General features: G+C 46.1%; 1 protein-coding gene across 1 annotated transcript; it reads left to right on the forward strand.

Annotated features, from left to right (window-relative positions):
• Positions 1-2377: 2377 nt before the first annotated feature.
• On the forward strand, positions 2378-8004 carry LOC102409567 (cationic amino acid transporter 3). The gene is made up of 9 exons (XM_025269562.3): positions 2378-3070; positions 3649-3807; positions 5742-5919; positions 6125-6237; positions 6385-6607; positions 6777-6982; positions 7084-7186; positions 7384-7583; positions 7778-8004. The coding sequence occupies exons 1-9, from the start codon at positions 2692-2694 to the stop codon at positions 8002-8004; spliced, it is 1788 nt and encodes a 595-aa protein (XP_025125347.3). The 5' UTR covers positions 2378-2691.
• The last annotated feature ends 5824 nt before the right edge of the window (positions 8005-13828 follow it).

The following is a 13828-nucleotide window of genomic DNA, read 5'->3' on the forward strand; positions in this document are numbered from 1 at the left end:
TGGGCTTTCCAAGTGGCACTAGAGGTAAAGATCCCAAGTGCCCCTGCAGGAGATGTAAGAGACCTGGATTCAATCTCTGGATTGGGAAGATCCCCAGGAGGAGGAAATGGCAACCCTCTCCAGTATTCTTGCCTGGAGACTCCCATGGAGAGCAGCCTGGCGGGGTTGCAAAGAGTCGGACATGACTCAAGTGACTTAGCACACACACACACACAAAACATGATTGAACTGGACACTTAACATGAATTAAACGGTAAATTTTGTTGTGTGTACTTTACTACAACAAAGAAAACATCTCAGGGCCTTCCCTGGTGGTAGAGAATCTTTTTGTCACTTCAGGAGACTCAGGTTTGATCCCTGATCAAGGAAGATTGAACATGGTGTGGAGCAACTAAACCTGTGCCCTGCAATTCCTGAGCCCGTTCTCTAGAGCTGGGACTACTGAGGCCACAAGGCACAGCTAGTGCAGCCCGCCCGCCCCAGAGCCTGTGCTCCACAACAGGAGAAGTCACAGCTGTGAGAAGCTCCTGCACCACCACAGAGTAGCCCCCACTCGCTGCAACTAGACAAAGCCCGCACGCAGCCACAAAGACCAAGCACAACCAATCAATAAACTAATTAATTAATAAAAAATCATCTTAACTACTTAAAAAAAAAAAGCAAAACCCTCTCAGAACCTCCCCTGAGGGTAACCACAGAGGAGTCAGGGCTGATAGCAACAGAACAGATGGTCCCCGCCCACCCAACCCCACCCCCACCCCAACAACCCAGGGGTGAGGACTGTCTTCTGTGCTCAGGACTCCCTGCTTCAGTTTTTGGAGATGTCTCAGCTTCAGCCCCGCACAGCTTACCCTCAGCCTCCCTGACTGACCCAGTGCTCCAGGCTCTGCTCCAAGGATCCAGTAAGTCTTGGGTCACCCTCTTCTGTAGGAGACTGGGCGCTGAGTTCACATCCTCCTAAAGAGACCTCTGCAACCCCAGAGTGGAGGGGGTCAGCCCAGCTCCAGCCTGAGGGTGGAGAGACCCGTTTTACAGATGAAAACAGGAGCTGGGAGCTCTTGTGTTTTGTGTGAGAATCAGTGGTGGGGGGTGGCCAGCAGGAGGGGAGGTTGGATCAGTGCCTGGAGGTTCTTGCATGTGTGTAAAGTCACTTCAGTCATGTCTGACTCTTTGCGACCCTATGGACTGTAGCCCGCCAGGCTCCTCTGTCCATGGAGATTCTCTAGGTGAGAATACTGGAGTAGGTTGCCATTTCCTCCTCCAGGGGTTCTTCCCAACCCAGAATCGAACCAGCGTCTCTTACATCTCCTGCATTGGCAGGCAGGCTCTTTATCACTCACTTTTTTTTTTTTTTTTTTGAATGCTGCTCAAACAATAGTGAAGATTATCTTTATACAGGGCTTATGATATATGGGCCACCCACTTCGGTCTCTTGTATACCGTCCACCTTTTGAATCTATGAGTTCCTCATCTGCTGATATGAGGGAACTGTAAAGGACTTGCATATCAGCAGATGTTGGTGTCTGTAGGTGATGATGGTAGGTTGTTGTTCAGTCACTCAGTCATGCCCGTCTCTTCACGACCCTGTGGACTGTAGCACACCAGGCTTCCCTGTCCTTCACCATCTTCCGAGTTTGCTCAAGTTAATGCTATGTTGATTTATATTAAATCACCTTAAGGTTTGTACACCCAGCAACACTTTGAAGCTGGTCTCTATTATTTATCATTGGCAACAACAACAGCAGAAAGGTAGCAAAATATACATGACATAATATTTACCATCATAACCGTTCTTTTCAAAATTCAGCCCCAACACCCACATGGTTCACAGGATCTTAGTTCCCCCACCAGGGATCAAATGCAGGTCCATGGCAATGAAAGTTCTCACTCCGAGCCACTGGACTGCCAGGGAATTCCCACCTACATCATTTTTAAGTGTACAGTTCAGTAATGTTAAGTGTATTTACTTTGCTGTCCAGCCAATCTGAAGAGCTCTTTTGTATCTTGTAAAATGAAAACTGTGCCCCATTTAACAATACCTCCCCATTTCCCCCTTAACCCCAGCCCCTGGCAAACCACCATTCGACTTTCTGTCTCTATGGCTTTGACTCCTCTCGATACGTCTTAGAAATGGAACCATACAATATTTGTATATTGGCGAGTGGCTTAAGGGTGGCTCAGATGGTAAAGAATCTGCCTGCAATGCAGGAGATCTGGGTTCAATCCCTGGGTTAGGACGATCCCCTGGAGAAGGACATGGAAACCCACTCCAGTATCCTTGTCTAGAGAATCCCATGGACAGAGGAGTCCATTGGTGTTGCAAAGATGTGACTGAGCAACTAACACACATGGACAAGGGAGTGACAGGAAGCTTTTCCCAAGCCTTTTGGGTCTTAATTACCTTTAGCTCATAAAGAATCCTTGAGTTAAAGTGGCACATTTGGGAAGACATATTCTTGTACCCCTCACTTCTCTTCAAGCAAATCTTTAAGTAATCTTGAAACATTAAAAATCTTCTTTATTTGAAGAAACCAAAGTTCCCACAGAGAGAACTTGCCCAATGTGTCCTTTTACCACCTGCTCCCCATCCCTCCATTCCTCCGTGGAATTGAGCTTCCAGGGTCAAGGGCAGATGGACATCACTGATGACTTCATGCCTTGCTTTCTCAGCAGATCGTAGCCCCCTCAATTATGTCTACGATGCTGGGTCAGTATCTTCGCCAGTTTGGTCAGAAGCTGGTCCGCAGGAAGCCACAGTTCAGGGAGGAACCTGAGAGTTCCGAGACCCCTCCTCCGAACACCCTGGACCTGGTGGTGATAGGTTTGGACAACATGTTGGGAGCTGGCATATACATCCTGATTGGGGGAGTGGCCAAATTCGTAGCTGGACCAGCAATCATCCTTTTCTTACTGGTGGCCGGCCTGACTATTGTGTTTTCTGGGCTGTGTTATGTCGAGTTGGCAGCTGGAGTAGAAAGACCTGGTACTGTGTATTTCATCAGCTATGTCACAATGGGACAACTGTATGCCTTCATCACTGGCTGGAACCTCTTACTGTATTTAATTATTGGTGAGATGATGGGGAGCGGGGAGAAGTGGGCCTTAAGATGGAGAAAGTTGGAGAGATGAGTGGGGGCTTCACTCATTCATCAGAACTCTGTTATCCACCTTCGGGGCAGGGTTGGGAGAGGGGTAATGGTGGCAGGAAAACTGCACAACCTCGTTGCACGCAGGTCTATCCTGCTTTCCTTAAGGGATGGACCGAGAAACCAGAGGAAAGGAAACTGTAGGGAGCGGGTGAGAGGGAGGCATGTCCCTAGGCTCATCCCCTGACCACAGTGAGTCTTTGCTGAGCTGTTGCCTTCCTGGATTTTCTCTTACACCTCAACTTAAAAATTCAACTCTGATCTAGTCCCTCCTAGTCCCATTTACCTGTGTTTCTTTGTTTTCCATCACTTCTGTCTTCTAGAATATTAAATAGTTGGCCCTTTTGTGAACCACCTGGGTCTCCCCTGTCCACCCCATGAGAAGAAACTCTTTGAGATCAGATGTATTTTTGCTCACCTCCTGCCCCAAATATCTCACATGGTGCATAATAGGGGCTCAGTTTCTGTCTTCTTGTAAACATTCCTTCTTCTGTTGCTACAGCCATTGCCTGTATAGCCCGGGCCTGGAGCTCCACCTTTGACAGCCTGATTGGGAACCACATCTCTGAGGCATTAGAGGGAACTTTCTCTCTGCAAATGCCCTACTTCCTGGCCTCATTTCCAGACTTTCTTGCCCTGGGCCTGGTGCTGCTGCTCACAGGTGAGAAGGGACCAGAGACAGAAAGGGAAGAACAGGGTATGGAAGGGGAGCTGGTATGGGGAAGGCTTGGGGTGGCAGAAGGGTGGGGAATTAAGACTGGGAAAAAGGGTTTGGAATAAGAAAGAGAGGAAAGCAAGACAGAGAGCATTTTTTCCTACCCTTGGACTATTGGTAATTTAGATTGGATCATTCTTTGGTGTGGGGTGCTGTCCTGTACATTTTCTGTGTTTTTTTTTTTTTTTTTTTTTAATGTCGTTGGGGGAATTCCCTGGTGGTCCAATGGTTAGGACACTGTGCTTTCACTGATGAAGTTTTGGGCTCAGTCCCTGGTCAGGGAACTAAGATCCCACATGCCAAGGGGGGTACCCCCCAAAAAATCATTCTTGGATGTTGAGTAGCATCTATGATCATTATGTACAAGGTACCAGTGACACCCAACCCCCAAACTGTGACAATTGGGATGTCAACAGGCAGGGCCAATGTCTCTTGGAGCAAAAAATCACCCCAGCTGGCAATCATTTACCTAGACCAACAAGTTTCTTCCTCTGTACTGAGATCAAAGTTATGTGTTTTTGTTTTTTTTTTTTAACTGAGAGGAAATTCATGTCAATTTAACCATTTTATTGTTTTCCCCAGCTTTAAGTAAGTGTTAGTCACTCAGTTGTGCCCGACACTTTCCCATGGAGTACAGCCCACCAGGCTCCTCTGTCCATGAGATTTTCCAGGCAAGGATACTGGAGTGGGTTGCCATTTCCTTCTCCAGCGGATCTTCCCAACCCAGGGGTCGAACCCGGGTCTCCTGCACTGCAGGCAGATTCTTTATTGACTGAGCTACAAGGGAAGATATAATTCACTTCATGGAAAATAGATGGGGAAAAAATGGAAACAGTGAGAGGCTTTATTTTCTTGGTTTCCCAAATCACTGTAGATGGGGACTGCAGCCATGAAATTAAAAGGCACTTGCTTCTTGGAAGGAAAGCTATGACAAACCTAGACAGTATATTAAAAAGCAGAGGCATCACTGCTGACAAAGGTCCATCTAGTCAAAGCTATGGTTTTTCCAGTAGTCATGTACAGATGTGAGAGTTGGGCCATACAGAAGGCCGAGTACCAAAGAATTGAGGCTTTTGATTCTAGTGCTGGAGAAGATTCTTCAGAATCTCTTGGGCTGCAAGGAGATCCAATCAGTCCATCCTAAAGGAAATCATTTCTGAATAGTCATTGGAAGAACTGATTTTGAAACATAAGCTCCAATACTTTGGCCACCTGATGAGAAGAATTGAGTCATTGGAAAAGACCCTGATGTTGAGAAAGACTGAGGGCAGGAGGAGAAGGGGACGACAGAGGATGAGATGGTTGGATGGCATCATTGACTCAATGGACATGAGTTTGAGCAATCTGTGGGAGATAGTGAAGGACAGGGGAGCCTGGCGTGCTGCAGTCCATGGGGTCGCAAAGAATCAGACATGACTGAGTGACTGAACCACAACAACAGCTGACAAACAGCATTGTAAAAGTTTAAGATGATTTGATAGACATGGATATTGTGAGATGATGGTCACAGTAAGAAAATATCCATCAGCAGGTGTCCAAGTCAGCGGCACTTAGTACATTCCCAGTGCTGTGTAACCACCACCCCCATCTGGTACCAAACGTTTCCATTACAGCGAAAGGAAACCCTGAACCCACTGAGCAGTCACTGTCCATCTGTCCACAACCACCAACCACCAGCCCTGGGCAACCACTCGTCTGCTTTCTGTCTCTATACATTTAGTTATTCATTTCTCTAACCTCAAGGCAATGCATGGGGAACTCCCAGACCAGGGATTGAACCTATGCTCCCTGTAGTGGAAGCTCAGAGTCTTAACCAATGGATTGCTAGGGGAGCGCTAGATTTAGTTATCTTGTTGTCTCATTTTCCATTTTTCCCACAGGACTCCTGGCTCTGAGAGTTTATGAGTCAACCCTGATTTACAAAGTGTTCACATGCTTAAACATTTTGGTCCTCAGCTTCATCATCCTCTCTGGCTTCATTAAGGGAGATCTGCACAACTGGAAGCTCACGGAACAGGACTACACATTGGCTGCAGCTGGATCTGGTGATGCCTACAGGTTAGGAGGGTACCCTTGGTCGTAGAAATGCATGTGTGTGTGGTGTGCAGAGTTGGGAACATGGTGGGGACTGATGAGACCTGGGATGATGGTCCAAGCTTGGGGGTTCCTGGAGCCCAGGACCTGTGGTACTAAGGGAGGAGCCCAGTAGAGATGGCCGAACACACCTCACCCACATTCTTCCTCTTTGCTTCTCTCACCATAGCTTGGGCCTTCTGGGTTCTGGAGGGTTTGTGCCTTTTGCTTTTGATGGAATTCTCCAGGGAGCAGCTACATGTTTCTACGCATTTGTTGGTTTTGCTGGCATTGTCAGTGCAGGTAACATGGGCATCGTGTGTCCCATCGGGGTTTGGGAACAGAATGGGATGTCCTTGGGCACAGGGGTGGGTAGAAGGTTAGGTTGCTTTTGAAGGTTGAAGAGTAAAGTGAGTTTAGTGTTTACTGACCCAATACCTTCTCCTGAAGGGAGAAAAGCCAGCAATCCTCAGTGGTCCATGCCCTTGGCTGTCGTGATCTCCTTCTTCATCTGCTTTTTGGTGTGTTTTGGTGTCTCGGCGGCCCTCACCCTCATGGTGCCCTACTACCTGATTCAGCTTGAGAGCCCCTTGCCGCAGGCTTTCGTCTATGTTGGGTGGGACTCTGCCAAATATGTCGTGGCTGTTGGCACCCTCTCCATTCTTTTATACAGGTCAGTGTCATGGTTTTCTCCTCACCTACTGTCAGATGCTCGGGTATCCCCAGCCTTCTGGACTGAGAGATGAGAGAGAAAGACATCTTGCCCCATGTAGACCAGGGAGCAAAAGCCCCAGTCTCTCCTGCTTCTGCACCTTCTCACACATTCTCATTTTCCCTTCCAGCCTTCTGAGTATCATGTTTATCATGTCTCAGTTGACCTATGCAATGGCAGAGGATGGGCTCCTTTTCCGGGGACTTGCCTGGATCCCTGCCCCCACCGATGCCCGCACCATCATTATCCACACCACTGATGCCCGCATCATTGTCCACACCGTTGCACCCACAGGAACCCCCATCATGGCCATCTTGGTTCCTGGAACTCTTGCAGGTAAATAAACAAAACTCACCCTTTTAAAATCATACTTCTTAACTTGCGTATTTCCAGTGGTTTCTCAGTCTCCCCCCACTGTCTTTGCTCCCTCATCCCAGCGGTCATGGCTTTACTCTTGGACTTCACTGACCTGGTGGACCTCATGTCATTTCAGTCCCTGCTCGCTTACTCCCTGGTGACATTTTCTGTCCTTGTCCTCAGGTGAGACCCCATGACACCTTGACTAGGGGGGCGGTCTTTGACTTGTGAGGGTTGATGGGGAGGGAATCATCTTCTACCTTCATGCTGCCTCCTCACTGTCCTGTACCACTGATTGGGGAAAGAGAGGCATTAGGCAGACTGATGTTGGATCAGCAGTAGGGGCTGTTACTAATATTGCATTAGTATTTCTAATTCAGGTATCAACCAGCCCAGAACGGAAGCAAGAAGGAGAAAACAGAGGAGGAAACTGAGACGAAGCCTGAAGTTGAAGGAGGTCCTTTGGAATCTGAACCTGAAGCAGGAACCTCAAACATTCTAAAGAGTCTGTGGTTCCCTCCCAGCACCATCCCAACCCGGAAATCTGGCCAGATTGTCTACGGATGTGCCTCCCTGGTTGGTGAGCAGTGGGATTTCTCTTTGGTCATATTCTGAAATTGACAGGATTGTACTGGAGTGTGTATTTTGTCAGTTGAGGAGTCTTGGAGATATGATGGCTCTTTCTGATGTGGGCATCCTGGGGAGGGATGTGACCTAAGGTCCTGACATCTTTGTCTTTTGAGTCCAGCCTGTTCTCCACTTTGACCCTTGCAGTTCTTCTGCTGATAATCCTGAGCCTGATCCTGTACCGGTGGTCCACCCAGGTGTTCTCTGGAGACCCCGTGCTCACAACAGTGGCTGTGCTGCTGCTGCTGCTCATCACTGGGGTCACGGTCATCATCTGGAGGCAGCCCCAGAACCCCAGTACTCTTCCGTTCAGGGTAGGTGACCTCATGTGTCCAAAGTGTCCACCTCAAGTGAAGGAGGTCTGCGTGCTTTAGGTCTAAATATCCTTTGCTGGACAGGCAATGAGGGGATTTGCTGAAACCAATGGACTCTTCCCTGATCCACACTCAGTGCTTTACAAACTCAGTCTCACTAAGCACTGAGCACACAGTCTGAGTAGAACTGGAGTTTCCTGCCCACAAGGGGTAGGGTCTCCCTTTCAGACATCTGGGGTGTGTTCAGGAATGAACTGACTTTGCTCACAGGTCCCTGCTTTGCCTGCCCTCTTCCTGGTGAGCACCTTTATGAATGTTTACTTAATGATTCAGATGACCACTCAGACCTGGGCCCAATTTGGCATCTGGATGGCGATTGGTGAGTGGTTTTCTGGGCTACAGAGGCTTCTTGATTGACGCAGTCAATTATTCTTCTTACGACCTCTCTCCTAAACTGTGTCAGACACCATGATAGGAGCCCTATTGGGCATTTGTAAGTGAGGAGAGCACCTACTTTCCCTTCTCACTGTCTCATTTCCTTACTAGGATTTGCCATATACTTTGTATATGGGATCCGACACAGCCTGGGAGAGAACAATGATCAACAGCCAGCAGACTCCACTTCTCAGACTTAACAGAAACATCCCTAGTGATGAATTGTCTTAACTAGAGGACATAGATGCTGTGTGGAATCCCTCCATGCACTGGAAGATCTGCTGGTTCGAGGGGCACTGTGAGCCTCTATGGATGTAAAGGTGGAACGCGTTTACAGCCGTGTATTTATTGCTAGTGGACAAAGTGACTTTAATGCTGTAAATGCTGATGGAAACATTGAAAAGCATAATACACATCCAGAAAAGTGAATTTTCATGAAAAATGTACAAAAATGTAAGTAGAACCAGAGGAAGGAATAAAATATTAACTTGAACATAAGCAGTGCCTCCTCGTGCCTGTTTCCAGTGAAAACACATAAACTGTCACATAGGAGGAAACACAGGTAGCCATATATTGTGACAAGAAAGTGAAAGTCGCTCAGTTGTTTCCGACTCTTTGTGACCCCATGGACTATACAGTCCATGGAACTCTCCAGGCCAGAATACTGGAGTGGTCAGCCTTTCCCTTCCCCCAGGGGATCTCCCCAACTCAGGGATGGAACCCAGATCTCCCACATTGCAGGCAGACTCTCTGCCGGTTGAGCTACCAGGGAAGCCCAAGATACTAGAGTGGGTAGCCTATCCCTTCTCCAGCGGATCTTCCTGAGCCAGGTATCGAACCAGGGTCTCCTGCATTGCAGGCGGATTCTTTACCAACTGAGCTACCAGGGAAGCCCATATTATGACAAGAGTTGCACTTTAGGGGGCTTTCCTGGCAGTCCAGTGGTTAAGACCTGGCCTTCCTATGCAGGGGGTGCCCGTTTGATCCCTGGTTGTTGGGAACTAAGATCCCACATGCCTCATGGCCAAAATACCAGAACATAAAATGGAAGCAATAAAGACTCTAAAAATGGTCCACATACAAAATATATATATTAAAAACAAAAGAAAAAAAGTTACACTTAGGGTATTCAATGGAGGTCTAGGAGTTAGGACTCCACACTTTCACTGCCTTGGCCAGGGTTCAGTCCCCAGTCGGGGAACTAAGATTCTAAAAACTGTGCAGTGTGGCCAAAAAATAAGAAAAAGAGATTAAAAATGAATTTAAAAGAAAGAATTTCACTTTAAAAAAAAATTGAAAATCTAATCAGCTTTATTTAATAAGTCATGACTTTAAACATATTCTCATACTGCCTTTTTTTTTTTTTCTGACAGAGCTTATAAAGTGTCCACATTATTTTTTCTTTAAATATTTGATAGAATTTAAGGAGAGAAGTCATCTGAGCCTGAGCTTTGCCTTGTGGGCAGATTTGTAATTACCAATTCATGTTCCTGTTATATGGCAACTCAAATCTTTCTTTAGAAAAAAGAGCTGCAATTTAAACATGAGAAAAGAGATAGGTTGGAAGTAGAAGGAAAAGAACAGATACATCATGCAAACAGTAACATAGAAAGCTAGCATAGCAATATAAATATCAGACAAAGTAGATTTTAAGAAAAAGAGCACAATAACAGATAAGGTGGGTCATTTTACAGTGAGAAAGATAATTGGTCATTTTCATCTTTTCTTCCAGCTTCCCTGAGATACAGAATCACACTGTGTAATAAGCACTTTACTCTTCTGTCACAGACCCTAAGAGTTACACAGTAGAGTTGATGAGGAAAAGTTCTTAATTGAAAACAAACAAATAAAAACCTCCTGCATTGCCAGAGGTGGGTGAAGGGGATGGGAAGTAGTGGTTGGTTGATAAATGGTTACAGTTGAGTGGAACTAAAAGATGGGACATGAAACAGGGAAGTCAAAATAAAAAGGTGTTGCTGCAAACAGAATACTTGAAATTGAGATTATAGACATTGAAGATGTTGGTAATAATCAAGTGGAGGACTGTTTGTGGGAACGAACAACTGAAGTACAGTGAAGGAGAGCTGGAGGTCAAGATACTGAGTAGCAAAGTTTTTCAGTTCAGTTCAGTTGCTCAGTTGTGTCCGACTCTTTGTGACCCCATGGACTGCAGCACGCCAGGCCTCCCTGTCCATCACCAACTCCTGGAGTTTACTCAAACTCATGTCCATCGAGTTGGTGATGCCATGCAACCATCTCATCCTTTGTCATCGCCCTTCCCCTCCTGCCTTCAATCTTTCCCAGCATCAGGGTCTTCTCAAATGAGTCAGCTCTTTGCATCAGGTGGCCAAAGTATTGTCATTAGAACAAACCAAAGTTATTAAATGAATTTAAAAATAGATGGAGGAGGATGAACAGAATTAGGCAAAGTCACTGCCTTGCAAGTTCTAATGAAATCAGATTTAGGACACAATTAATGTGACTGATTCTGTCAGGTGAAACTCTGATGGAGGAGGCTGACATCACCTGATGGCTGTTCTTCCCTTACTGCTGGGGGACAACCAGATATCCCGTGTTACCCAGGATGCTGTAACAGGCAGCACAGAACACCGCCCGGAACACAGTCCTGGTGAAAAGCTGAATCAGAAAGTCATCAAGCCTCTAGATCAACTACAGCTCATCGTGAACATAAGGGACAGATTCACATTTCGAGTGAAAACACAGTCAGCCAAAACCAGAATGTTGACAATTCTCCAGGGCAGAAAAATGGTCCACTTTTTATATTGATTAAATGGTATGACCCACAGCCATACAAAGGAATGCATTTGACTCAGTTCTAATGAGGTGGATGGACCTAGAGCTTTTAATACAGAGTGAAGTAAGTCAGAAAGAGAATAAATCTTATATCTTAACACATATGTATGGAATCTAGAAAGATGGTGGTACTGATGAACCTATCTGTAGGGCAGCAATAGAGACACAGTCATAGAGAACAGACTTGTGGGCACAGTGGGGGAAGGAAACGGTGAGACAAATTGAGAGAGGAGCATTGAAACATATCCATTACCATGTGTAAAATAGATCACTAATGGGAAGTTGGTCTATAACACCGGGAGCTCAGACCCAGTGCTCTGTGACAACCTAGAGGGGTGGATGGGGTGGGAGGTGGGAGAGGAGGCCCAAGAGGGAGGGCACATACGGGTACCTATGGCTGATTCATGGCGATGTATGGCGGAAACCAACATAATATTGTAAAGCAATTATCTTCCAATTACAAATAAATAAATTTAAATATAAATAAATAAATATACGATATGACCCAAAGTGAAGAGCCAATACAGGCATATCTCAGAGATGTTGAGTCATTGGGGTTGTAAAGAGTCAAACACGACTGAGCAACTGAATTGCAGTATTTTACAACTGGTAAGCAGAATTGCAATTTCTCCTTGGAGGCATTATGCCCCCTAGAGGCTAATTGGCGTGACAGTTGGACAGTGTCTAAACTCTCGACAACACCTTAAACCACTTTATTCCACTGTGTGCAGTTGGATTTTTGAAAAAAAAAAAAAAAAATTTTTTTTTTACAGTATCATGGGAAATAGATGGGGAAACAGTGGAAACAGTCTCAGACTTTATTTTTCTGGGCTCCAAAATCACTGCAGATGGTGACTGCAGCCATGAAATTAAAAGACGCTTACTCCTTAGAAGGAAAGTTATGACCAACCTAGATAGCATATTCAAAAGCAGAGACATTACTTTGCCAACAAAGGTTCGTCTAGTCAAGGCTATGGTTTTTCCTGTGGTCATGTATGGATGTGAGATTTGGACTGTGAGGAAGGCTGAGCGACGAAGAATTGATGCTTTTGAACTGTGGTGTTGGAGAAAACTCTTGAGAGTCCCTTGGACTGCAAGGAGATCCAACCTGTCCATTCTGAAGGAGATCAGCCCTGGGACTTCTTTGGAAGGAATGATGCTAAAGCTGAAATTCCAGTACTTTGACCACCTCATGCGAAGAGTTGACTCATTGGCAAAGACTCTGATGCTGGGAGGGATTGGGGGCAGGAGGAGAAGGGGACGACAGAGGATGAGATGGCTGGATGGCATTGCTGACTTGATGGACGTGAGTCTGAGTGAACTCCGGGAGTTGGTGATGGACAGTGAGGCCTGGTGTGCTGCGATTCATGGGGTTGCAAAGAGTCGGACACGACTGAGCGTCTAATCTGATCTGATACTTCAATTTAAAAAAAAGAAGTTAATGTAAGAGTCAACTACTACATTTAAGTCCTGTTTTGACGGTCTGTGTCCAGGGTTTTATCTTAGGGGTTACTTGGTAGATTTCAGAATCTAGTCAGCCCTTCACCACTCCACTTCCTGCTCCCTGGTTTTCCTTCCTGAAGACTGGAGCTCCTTACCTCTTACATCCCATTTCCCTCCTTGCCTGTGTGCTCAGCAAACAGAATTCCTTGAAGGACACCTTCCCATTTACCCTCTTCCACCTCTTTGTGCAAGGCTGGACACAAGTGCGATGCTTATTCAATGCTGTGCTGCTTGAATTAATATCAGATGTTAAATTCCCCTCCTCCTGGTTGGGGTCCAGCTGGCCTTGGGGTCCCCCCACACTGGAGTGTCTCAGGTCATGTACAGACTGTGGGGAGTTGAGAAGTGTAAGAGGACTGGGAGGGAGCAGGGTCTGAGTGGGACCCCCAGTTTCAAAACCCCTACCCCACGGGGTCTTTGGTCATCAAAAATTCAAGCGGCCAAAGAAATAATCAATAAACAATCTATAATGGGAATAGGGAAGCATTTTGCTTGAGCCAAATTGAGGATTATACTCTAGAGACAGATGCTCAGATGACTCTGAGGAACTGCTTTCTTGAAGCACCTTTTTCAATACTGTCTTATACCTTGTCTGACCAAAGAGCAAACACCACGCATGACAGGGTTCTCTCCTTCAAGGTTTCAAGAGACAAGCTCGTACACAGACAGTGAGACGACAGGACCCTGGTGTCTAGGAAGGGAACTTTACCTTCCAGGGCATGGACCTGTGAGAAGACAGTTGCTCATCCTTATCTTCAAAACAGATTTTCTTTTTTTAAAAAATAATTTAATTATTTTAATTGGAAGCTAATTACTTTACAGTATTGTAGTGGTTTTTGCCAAACATTGACATGAATCAGCCACAGATGCAAATGTGTTCCCCATCCAGAACCCTCCTCCCACGTCCCTCCCCATCCCATCCCCCAGGGTCATCCCAGTGCACCAGCCCTGAACACCCTGTCTCATTCATCAAACCTGGACTGGCGATCCGCTTCACATATGATAATATACACGTTTTAAAGCTATCCTCTCAAATCATCCCACCCTCACCTTCTCCCACAGAGTCCAAACAACTGTTCTTTACATCTGTGTCTCTTACTGTCTCACATATAGGATCATCATTACCATCTTC

The sequence above is a fragment of the Bubalus bubalis genome, chromosome 18 (genome assembly GCF_019923935.1).
Source record: "Bubalus bubalis isolate 160015118507 breed Murrah chromosome 18, NDDB_SH_1, whole genome shotgun sequence".
NCBI classification, from domain to species: domain Eukaryota; kingdom Metazoa; phylum Chordata; class Mammalia; order Artiodactyla; family Bovidae; genus Bubalus; species Bubalus bubalis.

What these genes read in the sequence shown, in the direction of transcription:
- LOC102409567 (XM_025269562.3), top strand. Translation starts at nt 2,692, where the DNA reads ATGTCTACGATGCTGGGTCAGTATCTTCGCCAGTTTGGTCAGAAGCTG. An exon ending in TTTTCTGTCCTTGTCCTCAG is followed by an intron (nt 7,187 to 7,383) that starts GTGAGACCCCAT and finishes TTTCTAATTCAG; the next exon opens with GTATCAACCAGCCCAGAACG. An exon ending in CGGATGTGCCTCCCTGGTTG is followed by an intron (nt 7,584 to 7,777) that starts GTGAGCAGTGGG and finishes TGACCCTTGCAG; the next exon opens with TTCTTCTGCTGATAATCCTG.